At 53.6% G+C, this 17,902-nt stretch overlaps 1 protein-coding gene across 17 annotated transcripts in view; it reads right to left on the minus strand.

The window, feature by feature from the left end:
• Positions 1-1,482: 1,482 nt before the first annotated feature.
• The window catches only part of FNBP1 (formin binding protein 1), a 109,735-nt gene continuing 93,315 nt past the window's right edge, over positions 1,483-17,902 (minus strand). For 3 of the 17 annotated variants that reach the window (XM_072125730.1, XM_072125724.1, XM_072125732.1), the window contains 5 exons: positions 13,648-13,775; positions 11,893-12,025; positions 10,325-10,443; positions 7,776-7,915; positions 4,255-7,704 (listed from right to left, as the gene is read on the minus strand). In XM_072125730.1, the coding sequence (XP_071981831.1) occupies positions 7,526-7,704; positions 7,776-7,915; positions 10,325-10,443; positions 11,893-12,025; positions 13,648-13,775 (699 nt within the window). In that variant the 3' untranslated portion in view covers positions 4,255-7,525. Of the gene's footprint in view, positions 1,916-1,983; positions 3,930-4,254; positions 7,705-7,775; positions 7,916-10,324; positions 10,444-11,892; positions 12,026-13,647; positions 13,776-15,610; positions 15,626-17,902 lie in introns of those variants that run through there. The other 14 variants (XM_072125733.1, XM_072125725.1, XM_072125731.1 and 11 more) reach the window with 10 other exon arrangements.

Below are 17,902 nucleotides of genomic sequence, written 5' to 3' on the forward strand. Positions count from 1 at the left end.
ACCGTACTTACAGACAGCAGCTGCCTTGAACTGTGCACAGGTCTGCCACCTGCTGGTCATTCATCGTTATAATCAGGTGCGCCTTATACTCCGGTGCACCTTATATATGAACCTAGAGGTTTTAGCAGGCATTTATTGATGGTGCGCCATATACTCCGGTGCGCCTTATAGGCCGAAAAATACTAAAAATATGAAAAATATATTGGTGGTGAATGCCTGGCAGGTGGCAGAAGGGAGGCCCTTGATGTTAGTGGCAGGCCAGGGATGGACAATGGAGACACTAAAATCATGTGGTATCAACTTACAGTTCCTGTAATGACAAACAATCCAAATGGCAGCAAAGTCGAGGCCTGATCGTCTTCTCCTGTGTCCTGCAGGTCTGGGTATTGGCCGCTGATGTAGGTGATAATCCTCACTAGTAGGAACAGCTTAGTACCACAGCCTTGGAGCCTGTTTGGCTCTGCTGCCTCAGCAATGTCTGGATAGTGTCTGCAGCAGCGGATACTCATCTCCACAGACCAGGTGTAGCCTCCGAGGTGCCAACCAATCACCACAGAACATTAATTAACCCTTCAGTTGCACAGCAGTTCATACAAAACATTGCACAGATTTATACCCCTTTCCACCACTTGTTGCCCCAGACTGGAGGGGAGAAGATGTGAGGCCCATGGCTCTACTTGTATATCAGAACCGGAATTGCTGAGTCGTCACTTTCCTGGGGTCCCTATGGACACCAGGGGCCTCACTCCGGGCCATCACATACTGACTGTTATCTACTCCCATTACCCCAGCAATAGACAAGCAGCCATTAACCCCTTATCTCCGCACCCATTTTCACCGTTAAAGCCCGGGACAGTTTTCTGCTACTTACCGTCATTTCCTTCGACAATTTTTTTTTGTTTTTTGTAGTCTCACTGAGTCCTAATTTGATTTTTAGGGGCAAAATAGCAGTTTTGGGCTTCATTTGTCCTCCCGCTGAACCTCTTTTTAACCCTTCGGGTGCAGTTTATTTATAAACAGTGCAAATATGAGGGTTTTTTTTTAATAAATTTTTTTTTTGCTTTTATAATCAAATTTCCCCCCCCCCCCTCTGGGTCAGTTCGCAAACAGTGATAACTAATTCATAGGTTATTAAAAAATTAAAATCTATGAGGTGCTCTATGAAAAACTTTTGGGGAAAAGAAAGAAATTTTTTGTTGTTGTCATTTTATCTTTGTGGCGGCTTATTTTTTCGCAGCTTTTTATTTGTACACTTGGGGGTATATATAACTGTTAATATAATTTTTGTGTGATGGATGATTAAATAAATATCAATTTTGAACATCGTTTACAACATGTTTTTTTTAAAGTTTTTTTTTTGGATAAACACTTTTCTAGTTTTGGAGCTTGGGCCCCTACGGGGGCGGAGGTACAAAATGTGTGATTTTACTGCGCCCGTTGCCGCGGGTGACGGCGTGGACAATAAGAGGCGGAGCCTGGAGCTTGTGGTAGTAGTTTTATTTCCAGCGGCAGTTCTCAGAACTGAATGTCGTCTTGTATCATGCGGATGGAAAGTTCTCTGTGCCGGCGGACGGGGGAGGTACACCCCCCCCTACACTGGGTAATGGTACACTCCTGGCCTTCTGAGCCACACCCCCAGTTCCGCAGGGGCGGTGCCTGCTCCTTATTGGCACAGGGACAGTGAGCATCAGAGTTTGGGTTATTTTCGGATATGGCACATGGATAACCCCAGGGCGCAGCGCCGGGCCCCGGGACATGGGTAATACATTAGATCTATACATTTTGGCAGTAATTTTATATATATATTTATATTTCTTTTCCTTTAAAACTCTAAAAACAACATAAAAAGTGGGAAAACAAAAAAAACCTCATAACGTTATGGAGAACGGCGCAGAAAAAAACCAAGGTACGAAACCTCCTCCTGTGTACATGGGGGAGGGGCGCAGTGCACATTATGGAGGCGGGGGAGGGGCGCAGTGAAACCTCCTCCTGTGTACATGGGGGAGGGGCGCAGTGCACATTATGGAGGCGGGGGAGGGGCGCAGTGCACATTGTGGGGGTGGGGGAGGGGCGCAGTGCACATTAAGAGGGAGGGGCGCAGTGCACATTATAGTGGAGGGAGGAGCGCAGTGCACGTTATAGTGGAGGGAGGAGCGCAGTGCACGTTATAGTGGGGGGAGGAGCGCAGTGCACGTTATAGTGGGGGGAGGAGCGCAGTGCACGTTATAGTGGGGGGGGGGGGGGGGAGCGCAGTGCACGTTATAGTGGGGGGAGGAGCGCAGTGCACGTTATAGTGGGGGGGGGGGGGGAGCGCAGTGCACGTTATAGTGGGGGGAGGAGCGCAGTGAACGTTATAGTGGAGGGAGGAGCGCAGTGCACTTTATAGTGGGGGGAGGAGCGCAGTGCACGTTATAGTGGGGGGAGGAGCGCAGTGCACTTTATAGTGGGGGGAGGAGCGCAGTGCACGTTATAGTGGAGGGAGGAGCGCAGTGCACGTTATAGTGGAGGGAGGGAGGAGCGCAGTGCACATTATAGTGGAGGGAGGGAGGAGCGCAGTGCACGTTATAGTGGAGGGAGGGAGGAGCGCAGTGCACATTATAGTGGAGGGAGGGAGGAGCGCAGTGCACATTATAGTGGAGGGAGGGAGGAGCGCAGTGCACAATATGGGGGGGGGGGTGAGGGGCGCAGTGCACATTATGGCGGCGGGGGAGGGGCGCAGTGCACATTATGGCGGTGGGGGAGGGGCGCAGTGCACATTATGGCGGTGGGGGAGGGGAGCAGTGCACATTATGGCGGCGGGGGAGGGGCGCAGTGCACATTATGGCGGCGGGGGAGGGGCACAATATGGGGGGGGGGGAGGTTTCGGCGCAGTGCACATTACGGGGAAGCAGGGATTTAATATCCTCTATTCTTTGTAACTTTCCTCCTGTAGACGGGATACGAGGCGCGGCCAGTGCTGACAATAATATACTGTCCACCCGGACTATAATCTACAGGAAGCGCATGTAACAGACTAACAATAATCACACGGGGAGGGGCCAGGACAGCAGGGGGAGGGGTTAAAGGGCGGCTCCTTTCCTAATGTTCTGTTACTGTCGGATTCGCCTCCTCTGGCCGCTGGGACTGTGCAGTACATGGACTTATGTGCAATACTGTGCCCCGGAGGGGACAAACAGGAAGCAGATGATCAGGTCAGCGATAGCTGGACAGTTTCCTGACCTCCCCTTTAAGGATTCCTATACGATCCAGTGACAACACCAAAAGCAGCTCCTCCCCCGGCGCCGGAGGAGCGCAGAGTCGTCCTTAGTGGTCTGTCCGAGGTGCGGGGCTCCCTGGTACCTCTGCAGTCTCCACAGACCGACATCATCCACCTCGGGATGACCTGGTGACCCCGCCCCTTTAAATCTTAAGGGCGATGTTAGGACAAAATGTTTGCAGCGCACATGCAGCAGGACGAGGTTAAGAGACCCAAAATAATTTAGAGGAGAGGTGGCCCTCAGAAGGTGCGCAAAGGCAAGGAGACAGGGCGAGCATGCAGGCAGAAAAAAAGTGGGGCCCTTAAAGGGGCGTGACCAGACAGGAAGTGAGGAGCAAAGAAAGAGAGTGAGAAAGGAAGAATGGGAAGGGTTAACGGGGTAGGTAAACCCACCTGTCAGTATGGTGGGGGCGGTCTCTCGCACAGGGGGAGGGGTTAGTCGGTTAAACATGGCGGCAAAGCCTGGGAGCAGCTGCTGGGTTATGACACGGCTGTCCCCCGGGGGGCGCTATCCGGGGTCTGCAGCAGGATACACTGTAACACTGATAAGCGCCTCCATTCGCAGGATTCTCGCACGCTCTGTGGGGTTGATATGGAGGGGTCAGGGGGGTCTTATTTTCCTCCTGTATAAGCTCGCCCCGGGGGTCCTTGCATCAGCAACACCTCTACGAATCTACGACAAAACACACATGAAACACGTTAGAGGGCGGAAAAAAACCACAAAACCCTCCCCAAGCGGGAAATGAGCTCATCGTGTGATCACTGCTTGCTGTCAGTGAATGAAGAGACCTAAGCTGAGGGCACACAGAAGGATACAACTGTAACAAACCCTCAGCTGTGCAGCGTTTCCAGTCACTGACAGCAAGCAGAGTTGTCAGAGACATTCTAGTAGGTACCCCAATGCCTGGGGGGGGGGGGGGTAAGGAAGCAGGATTGTGAGTGCATCTCTGGAGGACGTTGCACATCGCGCTTACGATGCAATAATCTGCAGACTGCTATAAAAAATAACGTCATTTATTATGAGGTCGGGGACGTGGCCCCTGCAATAAAAAATAAAACAAGAGCCACAAATGACATAGATGACGGAACTGACACATTGTAACGCACCCAGTCCTATAGTCCAGCACCTCTTGGGAAAGAGAAAGCTTAGGGGGCGGAGCTGTGACCAGTCAGTATTATTTAATGCACCAAAGGGGGAGGAGCTGTGACTTCATCACATTATGTAAACTGCAAGGGCGGAGACCAAAAGCTCTGCAGGGGCGGAGTTGTGACCATTGAGTATTAATGCAATCAAAAATCAGGGCTGGGGCAGTGACCTCTTGAGGAGCTACGATCAGGCAGTATTATTAGGACACCTCAGCAGTGAAGCTATGACCCAGAAGTATTATGGGAGCACCTCAGGGGTGGAGCTATGACCAGCCTGTATTATTAGGACACTTCAGGGGTGGAGATATGACCAGTCTGTATTATTAGGACACCTCAGGGATGGAGCTATGACCAGTCTGTATTATTAGGACACCTCAGGGGTGGAGCTATGACCAGGAAGTATTATTAGGACACCTCAGGGGTGGAGCTATGACCAGGAAGTATTATGGGAGCACCTCAGGGGTGGAGCTATGACCAGTCTGTATTATTAGGACACCTCAGGGGTGGAGCTATGGCCGGTCTGTATTATTAGGACACCTCAGGGGTGGAGCTATGGCCGGTCTGTATTATTAGGACACCTCAGGGGTGGAGCTATGGCCGGTCTGTATTATTAGGACACCTCAGGAGTGGAGCTATGACCGGTCTGTATTATTAGGACACCTCAGGGGTGGAGCTATGACCGGTCTGTATTATTAGGACACCTCAGGGGTGGAGCTATGACCAGTCTGTGTTATTAGGGCACCTCAGGGGTGGAGCTATGACCCAGAAGTATTATAGGAAGCACCTCATGGGTGGAGATATGACCAGTCAGTATTATTAGGGCACCTCAGGGGTGGAGATATGACCAGTCAGTATTATTAGGGCACCTCAGGGGTGGAGATATGACCAGTCAGTATTATTAGGGCACCTCAGGGGTGGAGATATGACCAGTCAGTATTATTAGGGCACCTCAGGGGTGGAGATATGACCAGTCAGTATTATTAGGGCACCTCAGGGGTGGAGATATGACCAGTCAGTATTATTAGGGCACCTCAGGGGTGGAGATATGACCAGTCAGTATTATTAGGGCACCTCAGGGGTGGAGCTATGACCAGTCAGTATTATTAGGGCACCTCAGGGGTGGAGCTATGACCAGTCAGTATTATTAGGACACCTCAGGGGTGGAGCTATGGCCAGTCAGTATTATTAGGACACCTCAGAGGTGGAGCTATGGCCAGTCAGTATTATTAGGACACCTCAGAGGTGGAGCTATGGCCAGTCAGTATTATTAGGGCACCTCAGGGGTGGAGATATGACCAGTCAGTATTATTAGGGCACCTCAGGGGTGGAGATATGACCAGTCAGTATTATTAGGGCACCTCAGGGGTGGAGATATGACCAGTCAGTATTATTAGGGCACCTCAGGGGTGGAGATATGACCAGTCAGTATTATTAGGGCACCTCAGGGGTGGAGATATGACCAGTCTGTATTATTAGGGCACCTCAGGGGTGGAGCTATGACCAGTCTGTATTATTAGGGCACCTCAGGGGTGGAGCTATGGCCAGTCAGTATTATTAGGACACCTCAGAGGTGGAGCTATGGCCAGTCTGTATTATTAGGACACCTCAGGGGTGGAGCTATGACCAGTCTGTATTATTAGGACACCTCAGGGGTGGAGCTATGACCAGTCTGTATTATTAGGACATCATACAGGCACTCACCGGAATAATTCTTCAATGCTTTAATGGGTGCGCGGACAGTACAGGACGGCGACATGTGGCACGGCGCTACAAAGCGCTTCCTCTAGCCTCGTATTACTTAAACAGCAATGGAGGAGATGCAGATCTTGTAATGCAGCAGAGCAGGGGTATATATAATAGTGCGGAGTATTACGTCCTTGTACCGGATTTACAGATTACAAGAAAACACAAAGGTCATTGTCATCATTCAAGCCTGGAACGCACACCCCACACGTCATATAGAGTGTCCCGTATAGCCAGTGACACTACACGGCTCCACAGATTGACAGTTCTCATAGTAAAAAAAACCTTGATTTCTCCAGACGGAGACTCCGCCCCCTTGTCTTTTGACTTTCCAGCATATACTTTGTATGGAATCTTGCAGTGTACAGAGCACTTGTTACCCACAGACTGAGCGGACACTCCATTCCCGGACAGCATTGGCTCAGCGAGGGGGAGCTCCTAGGGGTAACTACAAGTGTTGACACTGCAATGTCTAAAGGTACAATGTGCAAAGCCAAAACCCTGCAGCTAGGGGGCGATAAAGTGGCGGTAAAGGATTTCATCACCTGCAGAATTACTTTTGTAGTAGAAGTTCCTTTTTTTGTTCATGTAACAAATTTTACTACAAGGATTAGGAGCATTTTTGTTAGAATGTAACTGTCTGTGAATGTGTCTCTTCGGGGAATGTTTGCCCCAGGCTGACCGAGCACATTAACCATTCTGATGCCCGGGCTCCACTCCGCTTTGCTGGTATAGAAACCCCAGAGATCCGAGGGGACCCTTAGATGTGATGCCCGGGCGTTCTAGGTCTCTAATGATGGCAATGACCTTTGTGTTTTCTTGTAATCTGTAAATCCGGTACAAGGACGTAATATTCCGCTTTATTATAAAACGGCCCGTCGCCTTGCCGCATGTCAGCGTCCTGTACTGTCCGCGCACCCATTAAAGCATTGAAGAATTATTCCGGTGAATGCCACTTCATCTATTCATTTACCTGTATTATTAGGGCACCTCAGAGGTGGAGCTATGACCAGTCAGTATTATGGGGGGCCCCTGAGGGGGTGGAGCTATGACCAGTCAGTATTATTAGGGCACCTCAGGGGTGGAGCTATGACCAGGAAGTATCATTAGAGCACCTCAGGGGTGGAGCTATGACCGAGCAGTATTATTAGGGCACCTCAGGGGTGGAGCTATGACCAGTATGTATTATTAGGGCACCTCAGGGGTGGAGCTATGACCAGTCTGTATTGTGGGGGGCACCTCAGAGGTGGAAATGTTACCATACAGTGTTATTAGGAGCTCCGCAGGGGTTGAGCTTAGTTATAATGTGAAACTTTTTGGGCCTTGATATTTCATCCAATCACAGTCCTCCATACACTCCAGTTGTCAGGGGCTCAGAGCTTAGATGTAGGTCTTCGCACCTTTGGCGTTTTTGTCCAGGTACACCTCGATGTAAGATGTGGGGACGTAGCCTTCCTCCTCCTCGTTCCTCCGGATCCGCGTCCAGCCATCGCCCTTGTCCTCCTCAATGACGCTCAGGATCTCGCCCTCCGCTATGGATATGGTGCCTTCGTTTTCACCTGAGGGGGGAGGGGTGAGAGTCAGCGATCACCTGATCACACACCACACACGGGGGATATGGACAACTTACCGTCAAAGGGGTATAAGGCTTTACAGGTGCCTATGGTGGCCAGAGGCTCCTCATCATCAAAGTCGTCATCGAATTCTGTGGGCGTGACCTTGACCTCTGTCTCCTGGCTCTGATCTTCTGTATAACTCCCATCCGGACTGCTCAAGAGACAAAGCCAGAAATCACTATAGCTACACCCCCCGCAGCCACAAGGGGGCGCTACACACACGTCTGGACAGTATGAACCGCCGCCTCTGAGTAATACTGCTCATGCTGAGCCTTCTGGTGCATAAAGAACTTTAGCAGATCAAAAAACAGAGAACCCCGAGCCACACCCGCTCCTCCACACTGTGCGAGGATTAGGATAGTGGGTCTGACGCATTCAGGAGGCCTGGTCTTGGGTCTAGTTCCTCCAGGAGGCCTGGTCTGGGGTCTAATTCATTCAGGAGGCCTGGTCTGGGGTCTAATTCATTCAGGAGGCCTGGTCTGGGGTCTAATTCATTCAGGAGGCCTGGTCTGGGGTCTAGTTCCTCCAGGAGGCCTGGTCTGGGGTCTAGTTCCTCCAGGAGGCCTGGTCTGGGGTCTAATTCATTCAGGAGGCCTGGTCTGGGGTCTAGTTCCTCCAGGAGGCCTGGTCTGGGGTCTAGTTCCTCCAGGAGGCCTGGTCTGGGGTCTAGTTCCTCCAGGAGGCCTGGTCTGGGGTCTAGTTCCTCCAGGAGGCCTGGTCTGTGGTCTAGTTCCTCCAGGAGGCCTGGTCTGGGGTCTAGTTCCTCCAGGAGGCCTGGTCTGGGGTCTAGTTCCTCCAGGAGGCCTGGTCTGGGGTCTAGTTCCTCCAGGAGGCCTGGTCTGGGGTCTAGTTCCTCCAGGAGGCCTGGTCTGGGGTCTAGTTCCTCCAGGAGGCCTGGTCTGGGGTCTAGTTCCTCCAGGAGGCCTGGTCTGGGGTCTAGTTCCTCCAGGAGGCCTGGTCTGGGGTCTAGTTCCTCCAGGAGGCCTGGTCTGGGGTCTAGTTCCTCCAGGAGGCCTGGTCTGGGGTCTAGTTCCTCCAGGAGGCCTGGTCTGGGGTCTAGTTCCTCCAGGAGGCCTGGTCTGGGGTCTAGTTCCTCCAGGAGGCCTGGTCTGGGGTCTAGTTCCTCCAGGAGGCCTGGTCTGGGGTCTAGTTCCTCCAGGAGGCCTGGTCTGGGGTCTAGTTCCTCCAGGAGGCCTGGTCTGGGGTCTAGTTCCTCCAGGAGGCCTGGTCTGGGGTCTAGTTCCTCCAGGAGGCCTGGTCTGGGGTCTAGTTCCTCCAGGAGGCCTGGTCTGGGGTCTAGTTCCTCCAGGAGGCCTGGTCTGGGGTCTAGTTCCTTCAGGAGGCCTGGTCTGGGGTCTAGTTCCTTCAGGAGGCCTTGGTCTGGGGTCTAGTTCCTCCAGGAGGCCTTGGTCTGGGGTCTAGTTCCTCCAGGAGGCCTGGTCTGGGGTCTAGTTCCTCCAGGAGGCCTGGTCTGGGGTCTAGTTCCTCCAGGAGGCCTTGGTCTGGGGTCTAGTTCCTCCAGGAGGCCTTGGTCTGGGGTCTAGTTCCTCCAGGAGGCCTGGTCTGGGGTCTAGTTCCTCCAGGAGGCCTGGTCTGGGGTCTAGTTCCTCCAGGAGGCCTGGTCTGGGGTCTAGTTCCTCCAGGAGGCCTGGTCTGGGGTCTAGTTCCTCCAGGAGGCCTGGTCTGGGGTCTAGTTCCTCCAGGAGGCCTGGTCTGGGGTCTAGTTCCTCCAGGAGGCCTGGTCTGGGGTCTAGTTCCTCCAGGAGGCCTGGTCTGGGGTCTAGTTCCTCCAGGAGGCCTGGTCTGGGGTCTAGTTCCTTCAGGAGGCCTGGTCTGGGGTCTAGTTCCTCCAGGAGGCCTGGTCTGGGGTCTAGTTCCTCCAGGAGGCCTGGTCTGGGGTCTAGTGTCTAGTTCCTCCAGGAGGCCTGGTCTGGGGTCTAGTTCCTCCAGGAGGCCTGGTCTGGGGTCTAGTTCCTCCAGGAGGCCTGGTCTGGGGTCTAGTTCCTCCAGGAGGCCTGGTCTGGGGTCCCATGCGTTTAGAAGGCCTAGTTTGGGGTCTGGCTTGTTTAGGATGCCAATCGCAGGTGCACAGGGTTCTGGTTTGCTGTTTTTATGGTCCAGGGTCTTGGATTGATTAAGAGGGTCTGGTCTTTGTTACGATAAAGGGACTATGGTCCTAATGTGGTGGCCATTTATGGAGTCTGTTCAGAGGCTTCACTAATATTGGGTTTTAATTTTCTGGGGGGAGGGAGGTCCTGATTCATCTAGGGGATCTGGTTTGGGGTCTGACTCAGGTCTTGAGGTCTTGTCTAATATCTGATTCATTCATAAAGCACTTCTGGTTCTGATTCATTTAGGGGTTCTGGATTGGGTCCGATTACTTTCGTGGTATAATCAATATTGGGTAGATTCGGAAAGAATTAAAGACACAGTTTGGCAGCTGGCTTTTCTGGGTTCTGGGAAAGCTGGGTGACAGCCTCTGTCTAGACAATGAGCCAGCTGTGTAGATGTTGTGCAGGATGGACCTCCTGGTTGGCAGGATAGGATGGGGGGTATACTGTACCTCTCTCGGTCTTGTACACAGTTATTGACGGGCGCTGTGGTCTGCGTTTCGTAAAGTGCGCTCTGCCGCCGCGAGTTATCACGTGATGGGAGTCGTCCCTCCACCTCTGCCAGCCAGCCCTGCAGGACAGGAGCGGAGTGTAACCTCATCACACACAACCTGGCGCTGCCCCAGAGACAGGGGGCGCTACTGCCAGGGACATGGGGCAATACAGGGCAGCCGTATACACAAGACAGGGGGCGCTACTGCCAGGGACATGGGGCAATACAGGGCAGCCGTATACACAAGACAGGGGGCGCTACTGCCAGGGACATGGGGCAATACAGGGCAGCCGTATACACAAGACAGGGGGCGCTACTGCCAGAGACATGGGGGCAATACAAGGCAGCCGTATACACAAAACAGGGGGCGCTACTGCCAGAGACATGGGGTAATACAGGGCAGCCGTATACACAAGACAGGGGGCGCTACTGCCAGAGACATGGGGCAATACAGGGCAGCCGTATACACAAGACAGGGGGCGCTACTGCCAGAGACATGGGGCAATACAGGGCAGCCGTATACACAAGACAGGGGGCGCTACTGCCAGGGACATGGGGCAATACAGGGCAGCCATATACACAAGACAGGGGGCGCTACTGCCAGAGACATGGGGGCAATACAGGGCAGCCGTATACACAAGACAGGGGGCGCTACTGCCAGAGACATGGGGGCAATACAAGGCAGCCGTATACACAAAACAGGGGGCGCTACTGCCAGAGACATGGGGCAATACAGGGCAGCCGTATACACAAGACAGGGGGCGCTACTGCCAGAGACATGGGGCAATACAGGGCAGCCGTATACACAAGACAGGGGGCACTACTACCAGGGACATGGGGCAATACAGGGCAGCCGTATACACAAGACAGGGGGCGCTACTGCCAGAGACATGGGGCAATACAGGGAAGCCGTATACACAAGACAGGGGGCGCTACTGCCAGAGACATGGGGTAATACAGGGCAGCCGTATACACAAGACAGGGGGCGCTACTGCCAGAGACATGGGGCAATACAGGGAAGCCGTATACACAAGACAGGGGGCGCTACTGCCAGAGACATGGGGCAATACAGGGCAGCCGTATACACAAGACAGGGGGCGCTACTGCCAGAGACATGGGGCAATACAGGGCAGCCGTATACACAAGACAGGGGGCGCTACTACCAGGGACATGGGGGTAATACAGGGCAGCCGTATACACAAGACAGGGGCACTACTGCCAGAGACATGGGGCAATACAGGGCAGCCGTATACACAAGACAGGGGGCGCTACTGCCAGAGACATGGGGCAATACAGGGCAGCCGTATACACAAGACAGGGGCACTACTGCCAGAGACATGGGGCAATACAGGGAAGCCGTATACACAAGACAGGGGGCGCTACTGCCAGAGTCATGGGGTAATACAGGGCAGCCGTATACACAAGACAGGGGGCGCTACTGCCAGAGACATGGGGCAATACAGGGCAGCCGTATACACAAGACAGGGGGCGCTCAAGAGTCATTTGTATAACAAGGGAACTGCTCACCTCAAACTTCTGAACTTCAACTCGAAGTTTCTCAATGTTATTTCCAATCTCTATCAGTTTCTGTGCGACACTAGAGGGGTCACCCATCTGCGGATTCTTCATGTACACGTCCTTCATCTTCGTCAGAGCATCTCTGTATAACACATCACATAACCACAGTAGTCACATTACTACACCTGTATCATACCCCAGAGCTGCACTCACTATTCTGCTGCTGGTGCAGTCACTGTGTACATACATGACATTACTTATCCTGTACTGATCCTGAGTTACATCCTGTATTATACTCCAGAGCTGCACTCACTATTCTGCTGCTGGTGCAGTCACTGTGTACATACATGACATTACTTATCCTGTACTGATCCTGAGTTACATCCTGTATTATACCCCAGAGCTGCACTCACTATTCTGCTGCTGGTGCAGTCACTGTGTACATACATGACATTACTTATCCTGTACTGATCCTGAGTTACATCCTGTATTATACTCCAGAGCTGCACTCACTATTCTGCTGCTGGTGCAGTCACTGTGTACATACATGACATTACTTATCCTGTACTGATCCTGAGTTACATCCTGTATTATACTCCAGAGCTGCACTCACTATTCTGCTGCTGGTGCAGTCACTGGGTACATACATGACATTACTTATCCTGTACTGATCCTGAGTTACATCCTGTATTATACCCCAGAGCTGCACTCACTATTCTGCTGCTGGAGCAGTCACTGTGTACATACATGACATTACTTATCCTGTACTGATCCTGAGTTACATCCTGTATTATACCCCAGAGCTGCACTCACTATTCTGCTGCTGGTGCAGTCACTGTGTACATACATGACATTACTTATCCTGTACTGATCCTGAGTTACATCCTGTATCATACCCCAGAGCTGCACTCACTATTCTGCTGCTGGTGCAGTCACTGTGTACATACATGACATTACTTATCCTGTACTGATCCTGAGTTACATCCTGTATTATACCCAGAGCTGCACTCACTATTCTGCTGCTGGTGTAGTCACTGTGTACATACATGACATTACTTCTCCTGTACTGATCCTGAGTTACATCCTGTATTATACCCAGAGCTGCACTCACTATTCTGCTGCTGGTGTAGTCACTGTGTACATACATGACATTACTTATCCTGTACTGATCCTGAGTTACATCCTGTATTATACCCCAGAGCTGCACTCACTATTCTGCTGCTGGTGCAGTCACTGTGTACATACATGCCATTACTTATCCTGTACTGATCCTGAGTTACATCCTGTATTATACCCCAGAGCTGCACTCACTATTCTGCTGCTGGTGCAGTCACTGTGTACATACATGCCATTACTTATCCTGTACTGATCCTGAGTTACATCCTGTATTATACCCCAGAGCTGCACTCACTATTCTGCTGCTGGTGCAGTCACTGTGTACATACATGACATTACTTATCCTGTACTGATCCTGAGTTACATCCTGTATTATACCCCAGAGCTGCACTCACTATTCTGCTGCTGGTGCAGTCACTGTGTACATACATGCCATTACTTATCCTGTACTGATCCTGAGTTACATCCTGTATTATACCCCAGAGCTGCACTCACTATTCTGCTGCTGGTGCAGTCACTGTGTACATACATGACATTACTTATCCTGTACTGATCCTGAGTTACATCCTGTATTATACCCCAGAGCTGCACTCACTATTCTACTGCTGGTGCAGTCACTGTGTACACAGCAATGCCCTCACTTCTCACCTCTGGTCTATCTCCTTCTGGATGTCCTTGTTTAGCTCGTCCACCTTCTGCTGCAGCTTCTTCCTCCTCTGTTCCGGGGGCAGGTTGCTGAAGTCCTCTGGAGTCGCCCCCTGGTGGAAGCCAAAGCACTGACATGTCATGTCCACCATCTGCTCCGGCAGCATGCACTAGCTGTTCCCATGCACCGCATGCAAGAATGAGATCCGGGGCAGGAGGAGAGGGCGCCCCCACCACGGCACAGGACAGGCATGGTATTGTCCACAGGTGAATTACAGACGCAGCAGCTCTGCTTCCTGGAGTATGAACCCCCCATCAGCCAGACTCTTACTATGACAACCTCCTCGTCTTCCTGCATAATGTGCGGCTCATCCCCAGATCTTTGCTTGTTCTTGTGTATTGGTTTTAGTCTCCAGATTGATTGACATAGGAATAAACTATGGCAGAGGGTTTGCTACAGTGTAGCAGCAGCTTACAAAACACCCTGATACAATGTATCACTGCACCCGACTGTAACAGATCCTCAGCAGTGGGGTGGTCGGGGCTCGTTTGTGTTGCTATTCACTGACAGGCAGCAGAGCAGATGTGTTACTATGTGTCATGGCGGCCTCCTCTGCTGCCTGGCGTGTGGTAACAGCCTCCTGATTGGTGGTAAAGTTCTGTACATTTGTAATGTATTACATGCAGTGATGGCTGTGGACACTAGGTGGCGCTCTGCACACACCGCATCCCTCCAGACACAAAGCATGGCGCAGAACAATGGCTTTGTCTCCGGGTCACCCCCACATTCATTATACAGGGAGAGGACCCCTGGAGTCATGGGACGTGACACATGTGAGATTGGGGGCCTCAGTACTGTGACCTCCGGGGGGCGATGATGCACCTGCTCCGCTCTGTAGACGCTATACTGGGGTCACATGACTTCCCATATACTCAGGCATCACACTGTGACAGGAAGAACTACCTGAGGGAATTCAACACCATTACCAGGACCTCTGCTGGCTGTCAATGAATGAAGACTATGGGATTTCTATGAAGCTGATCCGCCACTGAGGGTTTGTTACAATTGCATTCAGTTGGATACTTTTTACCTGCACTGACACATTGTAGCAAAGCGATCAAGACCAGAAAGTGATCAGCTCTGCCGATGGACGTATCCGCCTTTACAAAACTGTAACAAACCCTCAGCTGTGAAAAAAAACCTCATCAAGAAGCCTGGACGGGGTTTCTAGCCGTTCGATTTACAGAGGTGACAGCAAGCAGAGATCTTGATAACAGCAAGGAGAGTCAGGACTTGTTAGCTGATTGTTATGGACACGTGATGAATGCAGCTCTGGTTGTGACTGGAGCATGAGCTGGCTCCTGTGGCTATGCAGTGGATGGAGGACTACAACTCCCAGCGGCGGCTCATGTTTCATGTTAATGGTCTCACACTTGGGTTATTGAAGCTGGACACAGGTCACATGACACACAAAGCGGGGGGCACTCCAAGGCGGGGGGCACATGCAGATCTATGAACCATTGGGGGGGGGGGGGGTGTTGGTCACCAGAGGCACTACAAGTATCAGCAAGTCTCTGCACCTCCATACATCAACAGATCCGTGCATCTACTCTAGTCACATCCCAAGCTGCTGTGTAGACCGCGCTCTGCTGCTGCATCATGGGAAATAAAGTGTGCGAAAGAAGCTCTGCATAGTATATGTAATTCTCCAGTCACAGCCAGAGCTGCACCTACAACCTATACATACGCTCCACACCTAAATCTCCCACAATGCACAACAGCACAGGACCCTACAAGGGCTGCAGCTGTGGATGTGACTAGAGTAGTTCCCTGGAGATTCTTCCAGGTATGAATCATTCAGATTTTACCATTTTCATGCAGCTCTGGTGCCTCTGGGACTGGACATAGGATTTGGTGGGGGGTTATTAGGGGGAGGGGGGGGGATCATGCCAAAACACATCTTACCAGCTTCAGAGAAAGCTTCATGGGAGATCAAATGAAAAAGAGAAGAGGAAAAAGAAGAAGAGATGAGAGCAGGTCAGCGAGGGGTGCAGCAGACACATCCCACACACCCTGTGCCAAAGCCCCCAAACCCAGGGCGCCCCCTGCTGGCGCCTCCCTACTAAGGGTTATTGTATTCATATACTGTCAAGTGCAATGCGAGGAGAGGTGACCTGTGGCCTGTGACCTGACTGTGACCTAGGTGCTGACCCTGGGAGGACAGTGACCACAGGGCAGGGGGGACCGGGGCGTTTGGACTCTGACCTGACTAATGTGAGGGGACCTGGGGGGGGGGAGGAGACCTGAACATGACCTGGGGAGACCCTTTGGAACAGTGACCTGGGGAGACCCTTGGGAACTGTGACCTGGGGGAGGCTTGTGGGGGGACTGTGACCTGGGGGAGGCTTGTGGGGGAACAGTGACCTGGGGGAGGCTTGTGGGGGAACAGTGACCTGGGGGAGGCTTGTGGGGGAACAGTGACCTGGGGGAGGCTTGTGGGGGAACAGTGACCTGGGGGAGGCTTGTGGGGGAACAGTGACCTGGGGGAGGCTTGTGGGGGAACAGTGACCTGGGGGAGGCTTGTGGGGGGAACAGTGACCTGGGGGAGGCTTGTGGGGGGACTGTGACCTGAGGGAGGCTTGTGGGGGGACTGTGACCTGGGGGAGGCTTGTGGGGGGACTGTGACCTGGGGGAGGCTTGTGGGGGAACAGTGACCTGGGGGAGGCTTGTGGGGGAACAGTGACCTGGGGGAGGCTTGTGGGGGAACAGTGACCTGGGGGAGGCTTGTGGGGGAACAGTGACCTGGGGGAGGCTTGTGGGGGAACAGTGACCTGGGGGAGGCTTGTGGGGGGAACAGTGACCTGGGGGAGGCTTGTGGGGGGACTGTGACCTGAGGGAGGCTTGTGGGGGGACTGTGACCTGGGGGAGGCTTGTGGGGGGACTGTGACCTGGGGGAGGCTTGTGGGGGGACTGTGACCTGGGGGAGGCTTGTGGGGGGACTGTGACCTGGGGGAGGCTTGTGTGTGCGTGGGGGGACTGTGACCTGGGAGAGGCTTGTAGGGGGGACTGTGACCTGGGAGAGGCTTGTAGGGGGGGGGGGTGACTGTGACCTGGGGGAGGCTTGTAGGGGGGGGGGTGACTGTGACCTGGGGGAGGCTTGTGGGGGGACTGTGACCTGGGAGAGGCTTGTGGGGGGACTGTGACCTGGGGGAGGCTTGTGGGGGGACTGTGACCTGGGGGAGGCTTGTGGGGGAACAGTGACCTGGGGGAGGCTTGTGGGGGGACTGTGACCTGGGGGAGGCTTGTGGGGGGACTGTGACCTGGGGGAGGCTTGTGGGGGGACTGTGACCTGGGGGAGGCTTGTGGGGGGACTGTGACCTGGGGGAGGCTTGGGGGGGGGGTGTGACTGTGACCTGGGGGAGGCTTGTAGGGGGGACTGTGACCTGGGGGAGGCTTGGGGGGGGGGTGTGACTGTGACCTGGGGGAGGCTTGTAGGGGGGACTGTGACCTGGGGGAGGCTTGGGGGGGGGGGGTGTGACTGTGACCTGGGGGAGGCTTGTAGGGGGGACTGTGACCTGGGGGAGGCTTGGGGGGGGGGGGGTGTGACTGTGACCTGGGGGAGCCTTGTAGGGGGGACTGTGACCTGGGGGAGGCTTGGAGGGGGGTGTGACTGTGACCTGGGGGAGGCTTGTGGGGGGACTGTGACCTGGGAGAGGCTTGTGGGGGGACTGTGACCTGGGGGAGGCTTGTAGGGGGGACTGTGACCTGGGAGAGGCTTGTAGGGGGACTGTGACCTGGGGGAGGCTTGTGGGGGGACTGTGACCTGGGGGAGGCTTGTGGGGGGACTGTGACCTGGGGGAGGCTTGTGGGGGGACTGTGACCTGGGGGAGGCTTGTGGGGGGACTGTGACCTGGGGGAGGCTTGGGGGGGGGTGTGACTGTGACCTGGGGGAGGCTTGTAGGGGGGACTGTGACCTGGGGGAGGCTTGGGGGGGGGGGGTGTGACTGTGACCTGGGGGAGCCTTGTAGGGGGACTGTGACCTGGGGGAGGCTTGGAGGGGGGTGTGACTGTGACCTGGGGGAGGCTTGTGTGTGCGTGGGGGGACTGTGACCTGGGGGAGGCTTGTGTGTGCGTGGGGGGACTGTGACCTGGGGGAGGCTTGTAGGGGGGACTGTGACCTGGGGGAGGCTTGGGGGGGGGGTGTGACTGTGACCTGGGGGAGGCTTGTGGGGGGGACTGTGACCTGGGGGAGGCTTG

This window comes from Engystomops pustulosus, chromosome 9 (assembly GCF_040894005.1).
Source record: "Engystomops pustulosus chromosome 9, aEngPut4.maternal, whole genome shotgun sequence".
Classification (NCBI taxonomy): Eukaryota; Metazoa; Chordata; class Amphibia; order Anura; family Leptodactylidae; genus Engystomops; species Engystomops pustulosus.